We start from the raw sequence: 25335 nt of genomic DNA, 5'->3' as shown, positions 1-25335 counted from the left end.
TTATTTTTCTAGCACTGCCTTAACACTCTTGGCCTGGAGTTCACCAGAGCCTCTCTGGTTGCCATGGGAACCCTCTGCTTCTCCTCCACGATGGCGTCACAGAACTGGTGAATGTTTGAGACCTTGCTCTCCTCCACCTTCTGCTTGAGGATGCACCACAGATGCTGGGTAAGGTTTAGGTCTTTCTGGAAGTATCAAGTTACTTCATGCCCTAGAAGTGGGGAGTCCTCTGAAAGCTACTTTGAGAAGATGGCAAATGTATTCTGTCATGCAAGCTGTACACCTGCTACTGTAAATATATCTTCAGTGTTGTCCAAATGCTGCGACAGACTGGCGACCTGTCCAGGGTGACCCCGCCTCTCACCCAGAACGTTAGCTGGAGATGGGCACCAGTAACCCTCCTGACCCCACTGTGGGACAAGGGTGTAAAGAAAATGGGTGGATGGATGTTGTCCAAATGACGGATACAATAAATGTGAGGAGTGCACTTACTTTTATGAGATACTGTACTCAAGAGTACATGGACATATTTCATAGAAGACCAAAATTTCTGTATTAGAAAACTATTTCATTGCTCTTATGTAATATTACAGGGAAAGAATTGTGGTTTTATTTATAATCAGAAAACTTAAAAAAAAAACACAATTTGCTACGTGTGACATCTTTATCTAATTTACAAAACTCTTTAAAAAAAAAGTAATTATGATATTGATAAGAGAGGAAAAAAGTTTTTGTTTTTCCACAATTACATTAAGGTTTAAAAAATAACAAGCTGTGTTTTATCGAATATGCAGTGGATATTCGATAGCCTCAGAGATTACACAATCAAATCGGTGGAGATTTGGCTGCTAGGAGTATTTTAGATTTCCTAACAAAGTGGATAAAAATTATTATTTTTTAAAAAAGTCTAAAGCAGTTAAAATGCAGCAGATCGACCCATTAGTCAAGTCTCAAATCGGAAGCTAACTTCATGGCGGTCAGGGAGGCAGGCGAGCGCTCATCCAACCAACCGAAGGGGCGGGGGAGACGCATTCTCCCCGAGTACACACACGCGCAGCGGCCACATCCACGGCAGACAAATCCGTGCTCAGTGACGTGTCCTGTATTAGCCTTTTTTGTAATGCATGTTCAACCCTTTTCCATCAGAGACTAATTTGAATTGCTGCAAACCTCCCTTGGGTGCTTCTTCTTATTTCTATCATCTCTTGCTGCAATCCCTTTTAAAAAAACATTTTTATTTATTTATTTATTTATTGCCTCGATTATTTATCCTCTCAACAGTCCACCCCTCCCGCCCCCTCTTGTCTTCTTCTTCCCCCCTCAGTCTGCATCTCTTGGGGAGTGCAAGGACGCTGTGAATTTTTATATATATATATAGAGAGATATATATAAAAAGGAACTGAAGGTAAGAGATCTGCACGTTTCTTTTACTAAGCCCACTGTGGCAGCGTTGTGTTTTGACTTTGCAGTGTTTCGGATCACCAGTTCACCCAGTGCAATTTACATGCAACATTAATCCGCTTCACTCACCTATTAACAGTGTGTTGGATCTGCAGACCCAAATAATGATAGTAATTCTCAGACTTCTGCCATCGCTCTAATTAGACGCTGTTGATAAATGTTCCCGTCTATTTGCCCGGGTCTATAATTAGCTATTACAACGTCTTTTATGCATATTAGATCCCTGTAACTGCTTGCTTGGATGACCCCCCCCACCCCCCTTCCTCCCGCTCCCACTCTCCCATTCTGCATTTGCACGGCAGGTGTGAGGCTGAAATATCTGTTGAATTTGCAGAAATTGGTCAACCAAATGGATGACGGAACAAAATCCGCGTCTTAATGTGAGATTTGTCTCTCTTGTCTGCTCTGTGGCTTGATGCTGGCGTCCATTTTCCACCGTGTAGCCTCTGCATGCATGGTGATGTGTGTGTGTGCGTGCGTGCGTGCGTGCGTGTGTGTGTGTGTGTGTGTGCCTTTCTCTGCTAATAAATGCACCGCAGTCCGCATCACTATAACTGAGCTGTCCACGCTGGCAGCGCTGTAGCTCCAAACTGGTAAAGGTGTTTTAGTTTAATCACTGGTCTGCACTCCTGCTGCCGAGCTCCCATCGGTGCAGCGCAGAGAACAGGGCTAAACGTACGGCTCCATGTTGAACCCCATGAAACACATCATGCTGATGGATCCTGAAAATTCATGTTCCCACCAGACCGCTGTCAGTGTTCACATGCTGCCTATGCGCAGCCGATGACATGAAGCAAAAAGGCGGAAGGAAAAGTCATAAAAGCAACGCAGAATGTTGACTGCAGCAGATGGGAGTTTCTGTGCAAGTTAATGCCATCCTAAATCTGGCTGCATCCTTTCTATACAGAGGCAAACAAATACTCTGAAGTCTGCAGTTGTCTCATGCACTTACGGTGATCTGTCTGCAAAGTGCTGCAGTTTCAGGAAAGGCTGCAAATGCAGCCTGAATGTCCAGCAGTTTCCCCCTCCTGCAGTTTAATGCTGATCCACCTTCTTGATGTAGACGAGTTTGACAAACATGTAATTTTTCCACACACGTATCAGACTTTAAGTCATTTCAGAATGTCTGGAGGCCGGCGTGAGATTCTCCCAGTATTCTAATGTTGAACAAAAATACTTCTATTGCATCTAAAATTTTACATGTTGTATTTATTTATTGCTATTTTGATTTCTACACAGAGACTCAAGTGAAAATAATGTGTTTAACTGCACAGAATATTGGCCCTTTTCCACATTTTCTTCCAGACCTGTCTCTGTCTGTAAGCATGAGCTGCTTGGACCTCATCAGCGTCGCTCTGCTGTTCATATTTTGGCTACGTTGAACCACAGCCTATCACTCAGAGATGAACGGTTTTAACTACAGGCTCATAGGAGGGCAATGATGCCCTGTTTTGGACAGTGTCTGCTCAGAACAGAAGAAGAAGAAAACAGAACTTAAAAGCGAGAATCGGTTCAGTTTTGGCTTCCTTTGTGATCTCGGGGAGATAAATTATCCAGATGGAGAACAAAGCAGATCTTCCACACTGTACTGAGAAACATTGTCTTTTTGTTCTCCTTCTCCCTTTCCTGCCCTCATTGCAGTTTCTCCTGTTTGCTGTGCATTAGGTGCCTACTTGGACTGGGTGTTATCGTCTCTGTCTGCATGGAAACAAAACTTGACTGGAGCTGGAAGTAACTCTGTGAAGTCCTGTTAGGCATAATTAACATCACTTGAAACCTGCTGACTTCAGTTCTATAAACTGACCATGAATATTTCAAAACAGACCAGCTTATCTATTGTTTGAATGAGAAAGAAGAGTATACCATCTATAAGTCTGCTGACTAGCAGTGAGCAGCAACAAGTGGTAGACGGAGGAGAATTGTTTTACTTTCTCTTCATTAGAAACTTTAAACCTTAGGAATGGAAAGCATAAGTTTTTTTAAGCTTCTCTCTACCTTCCTGCCTCCCTCCTCCTGTTGATGTACTTATTATAAAAACCGTTTGTATTACCGCCAGCAACATAAATGTTCAGCGACTGTTCAAGATTCAGATCCTTCTGCCCTCTTCAACTGATAATTCCCCCAATGACAGAACATTTTTTATTACTTTGCTCATTCACACAGACAATAAGATGCGATACAGTTCCCTACATTGTTCTAAGCATACATCAGCATGTGTATTGCTGACGCCATGGATCAGAATCCAGACCCGTTCCACCTGCTGAGTTATGATAGTTTGTTGCCTCATCTTCTTCCCACTGACTCCCTGCTGTTTTTCTTTAAAAATGTGAAATTCCTTCTTCAGAGACAGTCGGTTTATTGTCTGCTGGTCGCCCCCTCAGCTCCTCCACCTGCCATGTGTTAAACTTTCTCTGCGCCATGTGTGCGAGGTGCGATCTGGGAGGTTTTTGATGATCATCTCTGTGGATGCTAGATTACATTGAAACCTCTTAGTTGGCTCTGAGATCTGCTGCTTACACAGCGAGGTGACTCACTGCAGACTGTAGTGATGCGAAGCCCACTCAGGGTAAGGTTTTTGTTTTACTGATTGCCAAATCATAATCGTCTAATACTCTAGTGGTTCCCAGTGACCTGAAATAATCTCTCTGGGTGTTTTTATTTGCTTTTCTGAGCCGTTTTGCCCGCATGTGGTCGCTGTTTGGGTGGCCAGGTCTGTTTCTTACTCTCTGTTCCCCTCTGCAGGGAAACGATTCTGCAGCCATCATCAGATCTGTCATGTAGCTATTGTTCAGAGGATCAATGCCTTTGTTGCAATTTTCCTGGTAGTCTGAGCTTTCAGAGTTGTTCCACTCTCCCTCTCTTTAGTCAAGCGGAGGCTCAGGAGAAAAGCCTTGCACTGCTGTGTAACAACATTGTGTGTTTCAGTTAAATAGGCTCCTAGGATCCCAAACAAATTAAGCAATCCAAAACACTGCCGTCAGTTTCAAATACTGCAACTTAAGCCAATACTTGTCATCTGAACACTGTGTTTTGGCTACGTTTAAGTAATAAGCCCAAGGAAATCCAAATCATGGGGGAAAAAAAAGAACAAAATTGTTAAAAGTTCCAGGGAGAAAGTTTGTTATTAAAGTTTTCTAATTGACTTCAGTCTCAGTGGAAAAGACCTCTATAGTAAGGTACTTAAAGTTAGTGTGACTGGAAAAGCACAGCCTCCTACAACCAAGCAGAAAGACTCTGCAGTCAAACTTTATTAAAATTATCATATTTTTAGGAAAACTACTCCGAGTTACAATTTTGACATGACTCTCTGCTTCATCGCCTTTTGATTATAGATCGTCCTCATTATGGCCTCCATTTTCACCAGCAGAGTGGTTTAGACAAAACATGAAGATGACTGCAAATGCAGTAATGTTACAGGAGACCCAGTCTGGTGATGGGAAGTAGTGCATCTTGTATGTGTAAGTAGTGTTATTCTGCAAAAAGTGTGAATACAGTAACATAGCTGAAGCCTGCAACTCTAAGCTACAGCTTGTAATTATTAAATGAGCAGGAGTGACGAACCTGTAGGATTCGTTTCCTGTAGTGCTCGTCAGCTGACGTAGCTAAATAATGAAGAGGTGAAATTGTTGTTCATTATCTGATACTTCAAATTATATTTTTATTATGGTACACAGGGTAAAATTATCATATAGTTTTAATTTGATTATTACTTTATTTCTGACAACACTGTAGCAGATAATGGCTGCATGTTCAGATGTTTCCAGTGTATTGCTGTGGATTTTTTTTCTTTATTAAAGGGGTTAAAGGTAACATTTTCTTTAGCAATTGCACAATTTTTTGGGCCAACTTCATAGTTTGAACTGATCCTGATTTTTGTTAAGGTCCTAGAATACTGATAGAAATTAGAAAGCCATTGAAATGATTTTTTTCTAGTTTCCCTGCTGTGAGCCATCATTTATTATTCATGTCAGGAGGAGAGATGACATAATAATGAGAACAGCTGCTTTTATAGAGGCTTTACCGTTATTTTAAAACAAAGCTAATCTTATGTAACATTAGCATTGGTAGTGTTACTAAAGCAGCAGTCTCTTTGTGTAGATTCTACAAGCTGTAGATCTTTACCATATCATTTCCAAGTTAAGCATATTCCATTAGACAAAAGCTTAAAACAGAGCATCTATGCCTCAATACATTTGGCCTTCCTGTTGTCAGCAGAAAGTCTTGCTCTCGCTTCATTTAAATTAACAGCAGACGTGCTTCGACACTTAGCAGAAAATACACAATTGTAAATTACTTGTGCTCCATTTTAAACATCTCACTGATATTAAAAATAGCTAACAGTGAGACTTCTTCCCCCCAGAAGCATTTTTGAGAGTGTAGCTGGCATTGTGAAGCTTCAGCTCTTACTATGATGCATTCAATATAGAAAATATCAGCATTTTGACCTTCCAACTGGTTGGTCTGTTGATTCCAGTCACCAATCGATTGTCTGTGATTCTCTGACTGTGACAGAATTGCCATGTTGCGGAAAGTTCATGCTAAAAATGTAATAGTGGCTTTAAACTATGTGTAGCAATTTGTTTTTTCATGTATGCTAATACTTGTGTGATGGGACACCGGATCTGAATTTGGCACCAGTATAAAGTTATGAGTTGATTCTCCTTGTCATCCCATGGAAAAAATATTTACATTTTAAATGTTTCTGTAGGCATAAAAGAAAAATAACACTCCGAAATTTGGCTCATGTCCACTTGCTCCAAAAGGAAGCAAGGGTGATTCTGATCACAGGTGCTTTATTTAAAGTTATTCAAATGTGCATTCATGGGTCAAACGCTCAGTAATTTGTCCATCCTTTGAAGTCATGATATATCACAGCGGTAAATTCAGAGACGCTAATGAATAAGCTGTGCAGACCTCAGAACTTAGTGGAATAAAAATGTGAACTCCAAATGTAGGTAAAGTATAGGTGCAAGAAATACTTTCCAGTACAAACTGAAACATGATGACACAGACCCTGCTGGTTACGTAGTTTTGATATCTTCTAGGTAGTTTTTTTTTATTAAGTAAACATGCCATAAATACTGTGGTGCCATTCCAGCTCTGGACAGATAAATTAGAAATAGTGACAATTTAAACATGAGCGTGCCAAATAAAGATTTTGCTATAAAAAGCCGCATGGATGTGGATAAATAGTGTGAACAGAAAAAAGTAATTGTACTTTGAAGTATTACTCTATACTAACCTTTAAAGGCTTTAGGATCTAGAAATGAGCTGGTCAAAGGTAGACGAGGTTTTAAAAAGTTTCAGTTCCAAAATCAGTACATTTTCTGTCAGACCGTTCTTACCTTTCCAAGGTCCTTTAATAAGACATCAGAGAAAATGTCAGTCACCAAAGTTTTCTCTCCCAATGCAGAGCTTGAGTTATTAACAACCTTTCATCAGCTTGATAGACTATTAGTGCTTATTTATTATGTGCAGCACTGGTGAAAGGATGCGGAAAAGCTTGCTAGATTTGGCCTGTGTCACTTTTTTTTTATCAGAGGTTAATAAAGGGATTTGAATACTCGCTAAATACAACTACAAAATCACTAACTGTACAACACTGAATCAAACTAATGAGCCTATGGTTTTGGACAAGGGGAACATATTTGTTGGTTGGACAACAAACATACAGTTGTCTAAACCCTATGGTGGGCTTCAAACAAATCCTAAACCTGTAACTCCAGTAGAAACCAGTTTTCAAAACATGACAAGTCTTGTCAAAAACTAAAAGCTTTGTAGATAATTCAAGGAGTTATGCAATGAAAGCAGCCAGTTAAAGTGCTAAATATTCCCTCTGGAGACCTTCCTCCAATTGAGGTCCTCAGGAAGAGGCCTGAAGGCAGACCCAGGAGACTCTGGAGAGATGATATCTCACAGATGGAGTGGGGAAAACCCCCCCGAGTCTCTGCGGTGAGCTGCAACAGGTAGATGTGGATGGGAGGTCTGGGAATCTCTGAATATCATCAGATTTTGTTCAGTATTTGCCTTCAAGGCCTTGATGGAAACCTCGTGGCATCTGGCTGCACCAATATTTTCACCATTAGTTTAGTAATGTACGAGCTACAGTACACTGAGGTATTTGTTGCATTTTTCTTGTAGTAAAATATTTTCAATTAATACAGGGGAGTCCAACTGCAGCAAAGCTTTTGACATGTATTCTTTGGAAAGACCTAATGGTGATGTTTTGGAATAAAAGTAAGAGAATTCCCATTTTTGGCTTGTAAATGCTCAAAAAATATATTTTTGGGAGGAATGAAATGTGTGAGATTTTGTAAACATGAAAAACAAATTATTCTTTTTATTGGAATTGACAGGATAATGGCACAATGTATTCATGTCAGTTTTCTTGAGTATCATTTTATTGTGCTAAAATACTTTGAGGGTACGTCTCACTTCTTAATGTCTTGTAAGCATTTTAGCTTTCGACCAATATTTCCCAGGATTCTGGGTATTCTCATAAAGTTAACAACCTTACAAAGCCATTGAAGAAAACAGCCTACTCAGTTAGGAGCATAATTACACCACAGTGCTGATACTGGAGAACTAAAGAGGACGTCCTCACATTAGAGCAGTTAAATACTTGCACGGGAGTTTGTATGCATTTAATCTCCCATTATGTTTCTTGCACAATCCATGTAAATGCATTACATTTTGTTAGAAGTCCACCTTTTCATCCACCTGTTTTCATTATCATAAATATTTCCTCATTCCCTCGTCAGCATTGAGCGATCAAATAAGAAACTAAAAGAAATGTAGAATGTTGTCATGTTTTTAATCAACACTTTACGGTTTTAAAATGTCGTGTTGATGTCTTGTTTAAGGTTTTATTCAGATTGAGACTGAGTTATTTCTGTTGGTGATGGATTATGTGGCTCTTGCACAGCAGGCAGATGCAAACTCTGAGTAAAAGGAAAATGATCAACTATTTTATTGTAATATTGTTTAGAATCACTAATGCACGGCTGTCTAAAATGTGCCCTGTGTCTTTTTTGTAATTCTGTATATATTTTGATAAATATTAAAAAATGGACCATGTGGGACACGAGTGCAGGCGGTTGGTCCAGATGGATGTTTTAACATTTTTGTGTGACATTTCTGCTGACAGGAGGGCTCTCATAAAAGATGCTGACAAATTAACTTCTTCTAAAAATGGAAATTGTTTTTGGCACAACACAAAGCATTCGCTTTAATTTAAAACATTACTTGTTTTCTTATCTTATAGTCGGGATGAATGAAATAGTAATCCGTATCCAGTGGTTGTTGCTCAAAAATGAAGTTGCTTAATAGCAAGCAAAGTCATCAGTCTAAAATATTTTTGGACTTTGAATATTTTAAATGTTTCTCACTCATTTCAGACAATATGAGTGAAATATTTATTTTTAATTTGGATGATTGTGGCTTGCAATAAAGCATTTGAAAGCTCTCATATATTGACAATACATGGGCCACACAGTCAAAGGGACTCTTGATTGGTTTCCAGAATATTTCCTCCCCAAGGAGTGTAAGCCACAAAAGATAATTGCTGAAGAAGCTGGTTGTACTCAGATTGCTGCATCAAAGCATCTTCATAGAAGGTTTAGTGGAAGAAAAAAAGTTTCACCAGCAAGAAGAATAATCACATTCTTAAGAGGATTGTCAAGCAAAAGGTACTCAAATATTTGGGGAAGCTTCACTAGGAGAACTGAAGCTGTAGTCAGCACATCAGAAGCCATTACTCAGAGAGGAATCCTACAGATGTTGCATTTCTCTTGTGGAATAATTTCACTCCTGAACTGGAGACAACTTAAAAACAGTCTCACCTGGGGAAAGGAGAAAAAGCACTGGACTTTTCCACAGTCCTCTTTTCAGATGAGAGCAAAATTTGCATTTCATTTGTAAGTCAAAATCCCAGAGTCTGGAGGAAGAGTAGAAAACCATAACATCAATGTTGTTTGAAGTCCAATGTGAAGTTCCCACAGTTAGTGAGGACTTTTGCTGGTGTATGATGGTGTCAGTCCATTGTATTTTCTGAAGTACTCAGTCAGCACTGCCTTCTATCAGGAAAATTAAGAGCACTTCATGCCTGAATCTGCTGACAAATCTTACAGAGATGCTCATTTAATTTCCTAGCAGGACTTTGTCAAATATACTAAAAGCTGCTTCATCGACAATTATGATACCCTGATTAACTGATCTAAATCCATTTGTCAAAAGGAAGATGAGAGACTCCAGATCCAACATTGCAGATTACCTGAAGTAACCTGGGCTTCCATTACACCTCAGCAGAACCACAGGCTGATTGTTTCCGTGCCACGCTGCATTGATGCAGTAATTCATGCTCAATAGAGCGCATAGACATGAACATCCTTTTCAAAAGCCTGACATTTCTGTTCAATTTTTAATCGTCTCATCTAGTATTCTAATCTTCTGAGACACTGAATTTTGGGTTTTCTTTGTCCACATGTTCCTTTTAAGGAAAAGTGCATGACTCTTTCAATTTCAGATCTACAATTATTATTTTATTACTTGTATTTTTATATTCTATTTCTTATGTTGTTTTTTTGTTGTTTTTTTGAAGAGCAGGTAAGAATGACAAAATCATAAGTAAATTAATTGTTTTTAAACAAATAAAAACACGTTGGACACTGCTGCAGAGGATGCAACATTTGTTTCAATTCTAATTTTTCCTTCTGCATAAATTCTTCACATTTAATGGGTCATCTTGCAACAGACAGCAAAATAGTGAAGGTACTTTGCATGCATGATTGCTAATATGTCTGTTTTTAAAGCACAGGTTTATGGGTTCATAAGCATACGATTATTCTGACATGCTTTATTTTGGGAACCTTTTAGACCAAGGTGTTACTTTCTCTGGCAGATCTGCTAAGACTGTAGAAACCCTGGGTTACATGCAGTCTGAGGACCTTAGTGGACTTTTCACTCTGGCTTAATGGCTGCTCAGCTGTTCTTTGAAGCTGCTTTTAAAAAATGACCTATTTTAGGATTTCTTTATCATTTTGACAGTTGTGGGGGCTTAAGCCTGTGTGTGTGCTTACATGCCAAAGATTTCCTCGCTTGCGGATCGTGTTCTGTGCACCTGCACATGTGCATCATTTCTGCTGACATAGATACGGGCGTTCCAATAATATTAATACTATTACATTTCAGCAGAGAGCTCAGGTGTGCAACAAGAGAACAGAAATAATTTCTGCTCAGAATGACTTGGATGTTTGTGTGTTTTTGGCAAATGCTCCCTCTGCTGCCATCTCAGAATAGAATGCACTGTTTTTATTTTTAGAAACTTTCATCTTAAGTAGGCCTGGAGCATTTTTTTTTCTTTTCAATTAAGGAATCAGTAAAACCCTTTGCCATTTCCACCAGCTGCAAATGTGGCTTTTAATATTTCAACACAAGACCCGTTTCTTCAACCTCGCTGGTATTAGTCAGTGGGGTGGCACTTTGTTATGCTGATTCTCACACAAGACCAGGGCCTTCCACGTGTGGAAAACTTATTACAGCTGTCATCATTTATTCAACAAGCAGTTTGGTGGTTGATTTATGCAATGAATAGCTAATGGAGCAGCTGCTACAAGACTCAAATCTGCTCTGTGATTTATGACTACGGTATTATAGCTACAACATATTGGGTGGGCTTCTACAAAACAAAGGTATTCTGCCGTGCTGGGAATGAGTCATGCAGGTAGATGTGATTATATCTGAGGGTTTCTGACAGGTGAACACCTGCTCTGTAATGGGCTCTGCGGCCACTGGCTTGGCTGCTGCTGTGTTTGGTGCTGCAGTTGACCTGCTGCAACTAATAGGCCTCTGGCTGGCCTGTGCTGCTCTGGGTGATGCAGACTTACCATGAACAGCCTCACTTTGAGGGCTGTGATTGTAGTATGGAGTATTTGTTCTTCAAAACACACAAACTTACTCTGTCCTTCTTCAAAACACAGCATACTGGCTTATTAACTCAAGCTGGAAATTAAATTAAAAAAGTTAACAAGTACATTGAAAGGGTCGACATGCCATTTGCCTCAGAAGAACTTTCACCTGGGAATAAATTCAACAAAATGTCCAAAAGCATTTTGGATCATAGTTCTGCTCTATGACGATATTTATATTTACTCTTATATACTGTAAAGGCCAAAATCAACATCTTGTCCTGCATTTCTATGTACCCTTACAGCATTACCACATAGTTATGCTACCTAAAGAGATGTGCAGATAAATAGTTTTGGTAACGCTTTATTTGAAGGGGTGTGCATAAGACTGAGATGACACTGTCATAAGCATGACATAACACCTTTCATGAATATGAAGGAGTTTTTATGAATGTTTATGAAGTTGTCATGAAATGTCATTTGGTAAATAATGACACTTTTAATGCAAAGTTGCTCTAAAAGTTGCATTGAAAGTCCATTGAAAGTGCCAACTTTGCATTGAATTGTCATTATTTACAAAATCATGCAAAGTTGGCATTTTTAATGGACTTTTAATGCAACTTTTAGAGCAACTTTGCATTAAAAGTGTCATTATTTACCGAATTACACTTTATGACAACTGTCATAAACATTCATAAAGACTTCTTTATGTTCATGACAGATGTTATGTCATGTTTATCACAGTGTCATGTCTGTCTTATACACACCCCTTCAAATAAAGTGTTACCATAGTTTTTTACTGTCCCTACTATGCAGACAATTTGGTGGAGCATTGGGGACATTTCAGGATTTTTGTTTTTCATATTTGAGCTAAGAAGACATAATGGACTTTGTCTAACAGTAGAAAGTTAGTTTTGATTTTTCACCTTTGTTGTCATAAAAATACACTATAACAAGGGATTGTATTTGGGTACAAAAATGATTTTAAAAAAAACACGCACAGGAATTTAACGTTTGCTTTGCTCTATATAGGTGTTCTACGGATAAAGCATAAAAATATTAAAATATTAAAGCTGCTGTAAAAACCTGCAGTATGTAAAAACAGATTTTAAAATTGGGAAATGAAATGTGCTAGATTTTGTTGTTCATCAAGTCCTCTTAGATTTTCAACTTGTGTTTCTTCTGATGTGATCCTGGTCTGAATAGTGCGTGTGCAACAGGATCAGGGGTGTGAAATTGACAGTTGTGCTTCATCAGGATGGGGTATGTACTTCTGCAATAAGGTCGCCATCTTGTTTGAGTTCCTTATAATAAAAGTCAAACCAGCTTGGAAGAAGCATACATACCTCTGAACTGCACATAGTGGTTGATAGTTGATCAATGTAAGCTTTGTTTATTGTTTTTTTTAGATCTATAGTGTCATAAAATGTGTATATTTCCTGCCCTTCATGAATACCCAATGTGTACAAGGCCCTTCTCCTTGCCTTGTACACAAAGTATTTGACAACCTTTCACTTATTCACTCGCTTACTTTTGCCTTGTTGCTCCCTGGTCTTGCTCCCAACGTTCCCTGTCATCCCCCTCTTTCCTTAATTATTAGAGAGAAAAAACAATTTACAGATAATTAAGTGACAATTATGATCTGCTACTCAGGGGAGGTTTTGCCTTGGGGAATAACATAGTAGGTTATCCTTGAGGTCATTTATTAAATGCCAGAACCACACACACACACACACACACCCCTCCCACACACACACACACACGCACACGCACACACACACACACACATTATAACATTGGTGATTGGAGTGAAATGAATGTATTTATTTTTTCCTTATGAAAATTCAGTATGTTTTTTATGACACAAAATAGCTCCTGTGTCACAGCTTAAACATGCCGTGTGTAATAAACAAGCCACACTGCAGTGGTGTCCTTTGACATTTTACATAATGAGGAGCCTGAACGTGGAGATACGAGGCTAACTGTCTAACATTCGGAGCTGAGGGAAACATTACTGGGATTCAATAAGATTGGACTAGACCCATCCTTGGATGCTCTGAAGAGGATAAAGCTGCACACACGTACATATAAAAAAAAATCACTCCAGCTCTCCTTCTGTCTCTGAGGCAGCTCTCTGCTTTGGGTCTCACAATGCAAACAGGATGTAACCTATTTTGATCACGGTGCCATATTGCATCGTTAAATATTCAAAGACTCGACTGAACTGCATTATGTCTGCTAAATGGGGTTCGTAGAATGTTCTGTGCTGCTTACTTGGATCCTTTATCTGGATCTATTAAGAAAAAAACAAGGATGAATGTATTTTTTTTTAGCTGAGGTCACTTAATTGTAAATTACCTTAATTTTTTCTGTGTGTTTTTGGTAGCATCTGGGCTGCGGTGGCAGTGGACCTCTCTACTGACACAGCTTTGCTGTACTGGTTTGTCTGGCTAGATTTCAGAGTCAATAACCGTTTGTAACTGGAAATATCCCCTTTTATGTCTTATTTCCATCTCTCCTCTCTGTCTTTTCCTCTCTGCGTCTCTCGTTTCCCCTCTTTTGCTCTCCGCTGATCCCAACTTTGGAATTCACGGTTGCTATGGTAACAACGTCGGGTTGGTCCTCTCTCCCTTTTCAGACTCGATGCTGTGCACATGCTCTAAAGTCACTCTCACTTTAGCCTGCCACAGTGCCCTTGCTATAATTACCCTCTTTAGCAGGGTGCAAATATGGTTTCACAGAAAAGCTGGGAGCCGGAAAATAATTTTGTGACTAAGTTTAAGGTTAAAGCACTTTCTCCCAGTGGTCCAAAAAATATTGCAAACACGCAGCTTTTGCATGCACTGGGAGAATGTTTTATTGGTGTTTAGTCCCACATCGTGTCTCTCTGTGGTAATCACAGGAATTCAGTCAGCACTGAAGGGAAAAGAGCACCTGAGAGGACACGCTAGGTCTTGCTGAGGACACTATGCTCAAGATTGCAATGTGGTTGCAGCTCAGTCGTCTTGTGCAAAGTGGTGTGTTCAAGTGTTTGAAATAACCCACCATTTGGGGCAAAAGCTACCAGAAGTTGACCTTTCTGTAAGATGGCTACAGCTTTAATGTTGTTATGGTATTTATGTTGGCATGTGTTTTGACCGATAGAAAAAGTTGTTGAAAAACATGAAGGAATTAAGTATATTTTGTGAAAGTCAGTTATGAGGCACTCCCCTTAAATATACTACATCTATATTGGGTAAAAGAGTGCAACATGTACAATGTGCTGCCAGACTTTTTTAGTTCCTTACTAGACTACTGAAGGTAATTTTTAAACTCAGATTCTTCATTTCGTTTTTGTCAAAATCTGCATCCACGCTGTTTGCGAGATTTAACAACAATGCCGAACCACCGTGTGGTAATACCATCATTACTACAGACATCAGAACTCAAAAGAAGATACCGAAAACTGCTGAAGTTCTTCTGGGCCGATTGCAGCTTCTGGTTTCGTTAACTGACCCCATCAGCTTGAATTTGAAACTAAATTGAAACAGAGTCAGGACAAAGCAAGACTGCATGCTTTGGTGGTAACAAAACAGAAAAGTGGTTACATAATGACTCTGGTTTCTAACATTTGTAGAGGACATGTGTACAACAACATCGTAACTTTTAATTATCGCAAGATAAGCAGTTCACATCAGTATCTTTAGAAAATATGTTTGGTGGATGCTTTTATTATTCCTGTCATTGCACTAGGGAATGATCTATGCCTATCGCATTATTTATTAATAATTATATCATTACTTCATGTACGTCTACTAGATCATAAATACAACTTAACATTTTAAATAATTAGTAATAACTTCATATTTTTGTTCTCTTTCTTTTGCAGCAACAGACAGGAGGTGCGGTGACCATGGGTTTTCCGTCGCAAATTTTCTGCTAACGGAGGACGGACAGAGTGGGGTGGCTGTCCACAACCCCCACAAGCTTCACTTCCTCCAGGAAAGAAAGAATAAAGGAGAAAAAAAAGACACCGGGGTAAAAGCGAGAGAGGCACAAGAGGGAAAAACAAGCGCAAGAAGGAGCGAGGGGAGCAGGTGAAAACAGTCGATGGATGCTGTCCGGATCGAGGGGGCAGCAAGTTCTTCACTGACGAGGAGAAAAAAGATTTCAAAATTGAGTCGAAGGATAGAAACTCGCCGTCAGGTAGGGATCAGCCTTTTTCCTCGCAGGTTTTTATCTGCATGCAGTAAAAAAAAAAAAAAAAAAAGATTTATCAGTAAGAGGTGGCTCCAGTGTAATAGTGAGCAACTTTACAAATTAAAGCACCTTTGCACAGGGCAGTACGGCATGCAGTAACCAGGTTACGGGGTGCTGCATGTGCAAGTGCATGCAAAGAAGTTGGGTTTGTTAAAAGCACACCGTCATTCTAATAACGGCTGGTACAAGGTGATCACGTGTGTAATCTGGTGTGCATGTGTTTGTGCATTCATCCCCAGTTCTGCTGATTGTGAGGTAGAGAACAGAGTCCTGCTCATGAATATGCAGCAGACTGAGCTTGGGAGGGAGTGTGATCGTCTCTGCTCCACATCAATTCAGTCTTGTTAAGCAGAGTCAGCAGAGTCATTAAACTCTCCTCCAAGGACACATCATGAGGGCCACTCACACACCTCCCACACCTGCCTCCACCTCTTGTCGTTTCTTGTCTCATCATCTCACTTCTCATATCAGCCTCTCGCTTATCACCTTACCCGCTGCTTTTCCAGCTTAACTTTACAGTGTCTATGACTGTAAATCCTCTCCTGCACAACCAATGCTTGTCTGTTCCCGGGCTGCGTCTTTTAATGTCCGCTCTCTCCGTCCCCTCCCTCACTTTGCACCTCTCCTAAAGGCATGGTGTGTGAGAAGGGGATCCAGATCCTCCTCACCACCGTGGGGGCATTCGCTGCCTTCGGCCTGATGACGGTGGCCATAGGGACGGACTACTGGCTGTATTCCCGTGCCCTCATCTGCAACAGCACAGCCAACATCACGCAGGATGATCCCCACAACAAGGACAAGAAGGACCCTGGGGCACTCACCCACTCGGGGCTGTGGAGAATATGCTGCCTGGAAGGTATGGGAAAAAAGAAATTGATGTCAAAAGGTGCGATCCAATGATGGGTTGTTCAGAAATAAATATGGGTGCGTGGTTTCAAATTAGCACTTGATGTAAATCGAAGTAAAACTCTTGCCTATAGGATGTTTAAGGACTGAACAAAATGTACATTTCTTCTTCCACAAGCCGTCTGTCTCATTGGATCCAATCTGAACGTTCATATTCAAAACCTCTGAAGCAAAATTAGTGTTGAAAATACCAGAAAGATGATGACTAAGAAACAGGTATTATTGTGAGATGCAACATAACTGCAGATATTTTATTTAGGACGACTTTACATGCAATCTTATAATCAGACCTCTAGAAAATGATGAGCGTCTGTTGTCTTTAAACCAATTAGAACGAATAAATTGAACTATTATCTAAAGATAACTATTATTCGACCATTAGACACAATCTGCCCATTTGCACATTTCTTCTGTTTTTGCATTTTTGGGACTTTTTCATTTTTCAGATTATCCAAGGTGGACAATTATTTTTTCACAAGAGAACAAGATGTCTCGATTGACAAATGAGATCATCATATGAACACGTTTTTTATTTATTTATATTATGTATTGTCTGATATTAAATTTTTAAAGATCTAAAATCAATTTTAAAAGGATTAATAAAGGATTTTTTAGTTTATCCCCAAAAATGCTTCAAACATATCCCTAACTTTTATTTTTTTTACTTTTACTAAACAGAAAAATCTCTAAACCTTTGAGTAACGTCTAGGAACCTCACATTTCTCTGAGATATATACAATTTCTTGTTGAAAAGTATTTTTAAAATCCTGTAGTGTCTGTAGTGTCCAAAGGAATTAAGCCTTTTTTTTACCATTAACTGGATGTCATAGAAGCATCTTAGAAGAAAGTAGTATTATTATAGAATATAGTTTTCAGTCGTGTTTGTTACACGGTGCCAGAGTAACAAGAAAACAATTTTTTGCATAATTGCTTTCTAATTACATGACACTGAAGCGTAACCTCCTCTCAAAAATAATCCATTACTCATTGTCTTTGATTCAGGCTGCATTTATTTCAGTCTTGTTTTGAAACAAAAGCCTCTGCTCTCTCATCGATTTCAGATTTGAAAGAGGCAGTTGATACAAAATCTGGCAGCATCTGTCTCTCGATCTTCAGCTTGTTACAGCAGCACAAGCTGCTAATTCATTATACATTTGAGTGCCTGGCTAGAGCTCAACACTGAAACGCTGGGATGGAGTTAACAGCGGAGGAGCCACAGTCGAAGGGGTGTGTGAGCTGACTGATCTGTGCCTTTCCTCACATCCACATTGAGGTGGAAGCCTTTCTGGTCCCCTTAAAAAAAAAAAAAAAAAATCTCTTGGCTCTCTTTTTAAAGCATCTCCAACCCATTCCGAGTTTGGTCATTGTATAAAGCTAATTTGTCCTCATTGCTAAGCTTCCTGATAGCAAAGCAGCCAATTACAGATAAGCTCAAGCCCTTGCAGCTTTGCTGCAGTGCAACCCCCACCCTCTTCTTTCATTACCCCACTCTCCCAGTTTCCTCCGTCTTCATGCTTTGTCTCACTCTCTAAACATTACATTTCATCTTTCACTGCTTTCCCCCCTGATTCCCCTCTCCGTAACTTCCATTCAGTCCTTTCGCTCGCGTTGCGATGCAGTAAGGCTGACAGTGTTTTGGCACAGCTTGGAGGTCATGTATCCTTGATGTATGTGGAGTATTCATCAGAGACAGATGCTCAGTGGTCGCGCAGTGATGCAGTGAGGTGTAGCTGTGGTGGAAATGCGGGACAGGCTGGCTCTAAAAGATTTATGTCTGTGGGTGGGCAGCAGTATTATGCTGTGGATGGAGACATACTGCTCTACTCTATCTTATTTGCAGACTACTGATAGAGATGTGGCCGTGAGAATTACAAATACACAAGTTCAATTCAGTTTATTTATGTGGTGCCATTTCACAACATGTCACGTCAAGGCATGTTACGAAACAAAAAGTAATTCCAGTCCAATCATACATACATTCCTATCTGAGGAAACCCATCGGATTGCATCATATATCGACAGCAGACAATCACTTGCGTTGTGTCGCTGACCTTTCAGCAATCCCTCCTACAGAGGATGCATAGCGACAGTGGAGAGGAAAAACTCACCTTTAAGAGGAAGAAACCTTCAGCAACGACCAGCTGTAGGTTTGACAGGACAGAGTACATCATGACCATTTGACTTTTAATGACCATATTCATTCAGTATGTTGTAAAACATCTGGCGGAAACAACATTTTTTACCTGTTGTAGACTATGAAGATGCTTTGCATGTGGATGCTTTGAGCCACTGACTTCACATAGTGTGTTTCATGGGTCCTTATTTGTGAGGAGTGGTTATTATTACCAACTGTGGTTTCCCTATGCATTATGTACTTTAGTCTAAAATTAACTGGACATCTTTACATGTTATAATTTACAATCTAAGCTTCAACTTCAAACTCGGGTTTTATTGAAGGGTTTAAAAAATTTGGCGGTTTCATTGCAGCACATTGTCTGTGTGAGCGTTTATGGTGAGCAAGTTTTAATATTTGCTGTTTGCTTTTATTGTAACAGTGCCACTGCTGTCTTGACCAGGTCTCCCTGGAAAAATTGATCTTTGGCCTCAATAGGTGAAATAAAGATCAATAACCGGTGAAATAAAGATCAAATAAAATAGAATAAAGTAAAATATAAGGTGCTGTACGTCCAGCTTGTGGTTGCCTTGAAGCTGTTATGGCCGAATCCAAGAATGTGACCTCACTGACCTCCCACTCCCTTGTACCTACATCTGTTTTTTGTTTTTTGTTTTTTCAGACTAACCAGAGGAAATAAAAGATCTATGAGACAGAAATCAGCTCATCTCACATCTTTCCGTCTCCCTCCGTCTGTGTCTCTTCATTCCAACACTTCATCTGTTTCACAATCCATCTATCAGCAACAGTTTTGTGCTCTCATCATCATGCGTTCGTCTGTCTGTCTACATGCAAGATGCGGGTAGTTATCTGTCTGGCTGTGTGTCTTCGTATGTGTAGGAATGAACCTCTGTGTTTTCACTAACACCTTTTGCTTCTAGAAGCAGCTCCAGTAGTGCTTGTGATTTCCTCCCAATATGTTGAAGTTTGCTATTATGTGGAGAGTTGAGAAGAAAATGTAAAAAAAATTAAGATGCCACTGTTTTCACGTCGTTTAGATTGTTCTTCAGGATTGCTGGTGTTTTCTATTGTTAAGACTGTAGTTATGAGTTTGGGTGTTTTGTTGACTCAGGTCACCCTTTTTCTTCTCTTATTTCCCAGGAGTGAAGAGAGGAGTGTGTTCTCAGATTAATCATTTCCCAGAGGATGCGGACTTTGACCATGACGGAGCAGAGTATGTCCTACGTAAGTCAATGCTCATGAATCAGAACAGGATAAATAACTGTAAATCATGGTTATTTAGCGATAACAAAATGATTTTGCAGGGGACACTTTTAATTATCTTTAGCATCTCACATTTATAACCTGGCTTGCATTACTTCAACACACTGTGTGTATTTACAAAAGAGTGCAGTTCAAAAAATTTAATCAGAGCTACTCTAGCTGTGTTTCCATTACAAATATACGCAAAACTTTTTTGATATTCTGCTAATGTCGAAAAACCACAATTTTGCAATTGTTGTGTTTACTGTAAATGATACATGCAATTAAAATCGCACGTTAATAAGTTTGTTCGTGCAATAATTCATTCAAAATCAACATGGCGAAGGATGCAGACACTTACATGAGATGTATTCATATTCAGCCACGGCACTAGTGCTCATCATCAGCCATCAAAGGAGACTTCTGTGTCTTTCTCAGGCGTTAGGTGACAGGCCCATTATAATTGGGATGGCTACTTGTGGTGCATTTTTGGGAAATTGTAGTCTGCCATTTTACTGAAGAGTTCTGCATTCAACACTCTTGAATGACTCAGCTTTTGATCAATTGGCCTCTGGTGGAGTCAATTGCACATCGTCCCTGGAGGCCAATACCTACAAATAAGTGTGCTGCTGCTGCAAATTGGCCTGAGTTACATGATGCAAAAAAAGTGTTTCAATTGCATTTTGACAAGGCTGAAAAACCACTTCATTCTACTTATAATACTTTTTTCTAAAAACATGTTGTTTTTTTTTTCCAAATTGATGTGTTTTCAGTAAGGAAATGTATTCCAATTTGCACATTCTTATGGTCAGTGTAAACGCAGCTTCTCATATATTCCATTTAGCCGTCCTGTTATTTTCTGTCCTCTCCGTTTCTCACAACCAAAATGTATCCCAGATATGTCTTTGCATATCCTCAAAAATGACTTCTTACGTGTTTTCCCACTTATTTTTCCTCTTATTGGCACTGAAAGCTCAATTTGAGTCTTCTTCCCTTAATAACAACTTCCACACTAAAGAGTGTTGCTGTTTTGGTGGATTTAGTGATTGGAAAATGCACACAGACTGTTTGATCACTAGATGAACCAGGAGATTCTTTATACATGCCAAATACTTACATCACATTCTTACTGTAGCTCATATGTAGACCGAAAATGTTCACCACTGTGACAGAAGTGGCGTAACCATGACTCAAATATCCCTGTACTGACCCAACAAGACTATTACTTTGTCTCATTTTATGCTGATCTGCATGGTTTATTCACCTCGAGATGCTAAATGGTTGAAACTGAATGTGAAAATTATCGTACTCTTTACTGCCTGATTATGTTGGTTAGTAATGATCTGACCACTTGGAGGCACTCATATACGACTGAACTTTCATTTCCAGCCACTAATAAAACTTTGATTTTTTTATTATTTAAAAAAAAATTGTAAACTTCATGACAACATCACAGAAAATGGCATTTCACCACTTTGGTCTTAGACTACATGCTGTATTAAAAATGGGAACACGTTAAAAGCAACACATACTTTGAAAACATGGCAGGAGTTGATATTTCAGAAATTCCCCTTCATTTATTCATGCTCAGATTTACCTTCATGCAATGCAAGATAAGTAACAGTGTGACAGCAGCTTAGGCTGCCTGTCAGAGCGAAGCTGCAAACTTGACCATTTTCAGTCATTAGATGGTTTTCACTAAATCGTTAGCGTATGATCTGAATGATGAGGCAGGTATATGCAAAACAGATAGTGCAGGAAGTGTAGAAATTGAGGTTTAAATCGCTTTTTCCTCTGACGACATTGTCCCAAAGAAACACACAAACAAACATATGACAGTGTGTAGAAAGGCCAGGAAGATGGGGTGCCCTAGTTCGCACTCAGTGCCCTGCAGTGATGTCTTTCTGCTCTGTGATATGCTACATGTGAGCCTGTGCTCTGTTTACAATGTTGCAGAGGCATTTTGCTGGCATTTAGGTGGCATTTTCTCTCCAGTGGCCTAGTTGTCCTAGATGAGAGAGGAGTGTTAATGTGTGTGTGCGTGTGTATGTGTGTGTCTGTGATTTTGGTTAGCAAACCTAAAGAAAGATTTGAAGCCACATGGGAGCATTTTGATTCAAATGCATGTGTAGAATCAAGCAAACTATGTCCTCTCTAACAGTAGAATATTCTTTAAGTCATTTTTAAATTTTTGTATTGCTTGCTACATTACATGGCACATAATGTTTTTGAGGGTCTTCCTAATTTTTTTGTAGTAGCCTTTAAGAATAGATGTATTTATTAAAAATGTGTGATTTAAATCAACTTCTTTGTTTGGGCATGCATGTCTAGTGAAGTCAAATAAATAAACTTTTTTCTACCACTGATATTGCACAATACTCTAAACTTTGAAGCATAAAATAACAGTAACTGGTTATAAATTATGCATTTTGTGATCTGTAACCAATAAAAAAGGATGGCTATCATAACCATACCAGTTTCTTAACTAATTAATTAACTAATTAATCTCCTGCAAGCCCATTAATCATTATTTTCAATAACATTGGCAAAATCAGCCTGAAGAACAAGCCAAAACGTCACCCTTGTTTCTTCAACCCCGACACATTTTGATGAGTACAAAGGCTTTACATTTGTTTCTCTTTATTTGTCATATTTGTCTTGCTGGTTGCTTACTGTCATTCCTCTTTTCTTTTTCAGGAGTAGTCAGGGCTTCCAACATCTTCCCAATCCTTAGTGCCATCCTGCTGCTGATGGGTGGGGTTTGCATCGCTGCTAGTCGTTTCTATAAAAGCAAAAGGAACATCATCCTTGGGGCAGGAATCCTGTTTGTAGCTGCAGGTAATAGATGAATATTGCATAGATACCTTGTAGGAAATGTTTACATACTTGTGATACATGCATGTGTGTGTAAATTCATCTGAGTGGTCCAAGGTGTTATCTGAAAAATTAAGTACTGTGAAAGGAGACCTTCAGGGCTGGGTTTCTTTGGACGTTCCTGAAACACGTGACAGATTCGGGTGGCCAGAAGCTATCTGAAGTTTCAAAAGCAAGAAGACATTTAGAAGACGTGAAAAATGACATAATTGGTTGGTCTCAAGGAAGCTCTAAAAATACTGTTCAACCTTCAGAAAGCAGCAGCAAGAATCACTGCGGGCGCTGTGCAGTTTAGGGGAGAACTGCTGACCCAGGTGTTGGAGGGAACACTTCAAGGATTGCAAATTAGTCATCAAGTCCTTCAAGGCGGAGGCGAAGTCACAGGATTTGGGTGAAAGCAACTCCATAATTATGGTTGAAGGCACTGAGGTGTTTAATATGCTCCTTGTTTGAAGGGCACAACGGGAGGATGAGATTCATCATGAGATGCCGAAGAATTTAATAATTTGAGGCTGTCATGGCTGACTCGCCTCTTCAGTGTCCCATGGAAGACTGTGACAGCACCTGGAAAGAAGGAGTTGGTCCTGATTTTTAAGAAAGGCAACCAGAGAGTCTTTTCCACCTGTCAAGGGATCATACTTCTAGCTTCCTGTAGGCCAGGTATCAAAATCTTATGGCCATTGTTCCCAATATGGTTTGAACTCCTCCAAGACTTCCCCTTGTTGCCAATTGAGTTTGTGCTGAGTCCTAGAAAGGATTGTTTCTGGTTTGGGGATCTCAGGGTCTCATCTTGGATTTTTGCAGATGGTTGGCGTCTTTTAAGGCCACAACCTTCAGTGAGCACTGGAGCGTTTTTTGGTATGAGGAACAAAGAACTAGGACAAAAAGCAAAGTTCTCAATTGAAATGCATACTCAAGCCCTCACCTATGAAGAAAGAATGAAATCCAGGAAGAAGAGGCTGAAATATGGATCCCCATAAGAGGAAATTCTTCATCCTTCATGTTTCTCCAGAGAATCTTTACAAATGGTTCAGGCATTTGATCAAGAAGGACCCGATGCCTCTCTTTGGAGTTTTTCTGGGCATGCTGAACTGGGATCACGCCAGTATTGAACCTAGACCCAGTGGAGAGACAGCTGGAAACACGTTGAAATCCTTTATTGTCAGCTGGAAAGAGAGATATCTAGGTTTCCCTGGTGAACTTGTGACCCCTGTAACCTGATGTTTGAAGACAAACAGTGTTTTTCAAGTGACGCTTCCCAACACATTATTAATACTTTTCATGCATTTTCTTTAACATTTAATTGTAATCACTGATTGAGATATTTTATAGTATTTTAGTAAAGTATTCACTTTATGAATACGTTTCATGCATTTTCTTTAACATTTAACTATAATCACTGACTGAGATCATTTTTTTTATAATTAGAACATTGTTTTTGCCGTTACAGGTCTGAGTAACATAATTGGTGTGATCGTCTACATTTCGGCTGCACTAGGAGACATCTCGCCTAAGAAAGATGAAGACAAAAAATGGCAGTATTCCTACGGATGGTCCTTTTACTTTGGAGGCTTATCCTTCATCATGGCCGAGATGGTTGGGGTGCTGGCAGTCAACATCTACATCGAGAAAAACAAAGAGCTCCGCTGCCGCTCTCGCACCGACATCTTTAAAAGCACGACGCACGCCATGCTGCGCCTGCCCAGCTACCGCTTCCGCCGTCGCTCGCGCTCCTCGTCCCGCTCCACCGACCCATCCCGCTCCCGAGACCCTTCGCCCGTCGGGGGAGGTGGAGGGAAGAACTTCGGCCTGCCTCCCTCCGCGCTGCTCTCCCAGGGGCCCATTTCAGTTTCCACTCTGCCCAACCCGCACTCCCGTTCGCACACGGCCCTGGCTGGAGGAGACATCTCCCTCTACACGCTGTCTCGCGACCCCAAACTGGCGGGTCTGCCGCCCATGTACGGCACGGTGGACAGGGCCACACTCTACCAGCTCCACAACTGCTTTCCGAAAGATGGGGGCGGAGGAGGGGGAGTCATGATGAGCGGCACGCTGCCCTCACTCAAGTCACATAACCCTTCTAACACTTCCAACTCCAACGCACCGATGGCTAACTCTGTGGCTCCTCCGCCATTCACGTCGTCCACAGTAGACAGGGAGCGAGGGATGGGGACTCTGGACAGACTGAAGGGAGACAGGGAGAGCAACTCTAACACCCTTAATAGGAAGACAACACCTGTGTAGAGGGAGGTAAGAAGAAGAAAGGTGGTGGGATAGTGAAAGAGGGAACATAAAAAAAATAGGACAGCAGATAATTCTCCTCCTTGTTCACTGTTATTTAGTCGACTCAATGTCACTGAGAACAAAAAAAAAAAGAAGAGTAATAACAGAACGATAATAACAACAACAATGAACTTTCACAAAATAAACTATTTTGATATTTCGATGTGCTAGAAATGATTTATTTTGTTAATGATCAAATGCAATTAACCTTGGGCTACTATGAAAACACTTCACCTAATTTCTGTGCAAGAGTATCGTTAATTTAATCGGCGCATCATTAATGTAAATTGT

The 25335-nt window shown here is 39.9% G+C and overlaps 1 protein-coding gene across 1 annotated transcript; it reads left to right on the top strand.

Moving 5' to 3' along the window:
* Positions 1-1039: 1039 nt before the first annotated feature.
* Positions 1040-25139, top strand: cacng8b (calcium channel, voltage-dependent, gamma subunit 8b). Its single transcript, XM_008431535.3, has 6 exons — positions 1040-1405; positions 15235-15551; positions 16237-16461; positions 19786-19869; positions 22585-22725; positions 24212-25139. Exons 3-6 carry the CDS (start codon positions 16239-16241, stop codon positions 25003-25005), a joined length of 1242 nt encoding a protein of 413 aa, XP_008429757.1. The 5' UTR covers positions 1040-1405; positions 15235-15551; positions 16237-16238; the 3' UTR covers positions 25006-25139.
* The last annotated feature ends 196 nt before the right edge of the window (positions 25140-25335 follow it).

This window comes from Poecilia reticulata, chromosome 16 (genome assembly GCF_904066995.2).
Source record: "Poecilia reticulata chromosome 16, P_reticulata-male-v2, whole genome shotgun sequence".
In the NCBI taxonomy this organism is placed as follows: Eukaryota; Metazoa; Chordata; class Actinopteri; order Cyprinodontiformes; family Poeciliidae; genus Poecilia; species Poecilia reticulata.
This window is presented reverse-complemented; position numbering and strand designations above follow the sequence as displayed.

Coding starts and splice junctions, on each gene's coding strand:
- cacng8b (XM_008431535.3), top strand. CDS start 16,239: ATGGTGTGTGAGAAGGGGATCCAGATCCTCCTCACCACCGTGGGGGCA. Junction 16,462..19,785: donor GAGAATATGCTGCCTGGAAG/GTATGGGAAAAA, acceptor CTTATTTCCCAG/GAGTGAAGAGAGGAGTGTGT. Junction 19,870..22,584: donor CGGAGCAGAGTATGTCCTAC/GTAAGTCAATGC, acceptor TTTCTTTTTCAG/GAGTAGTCAGGGCTTCCAAC.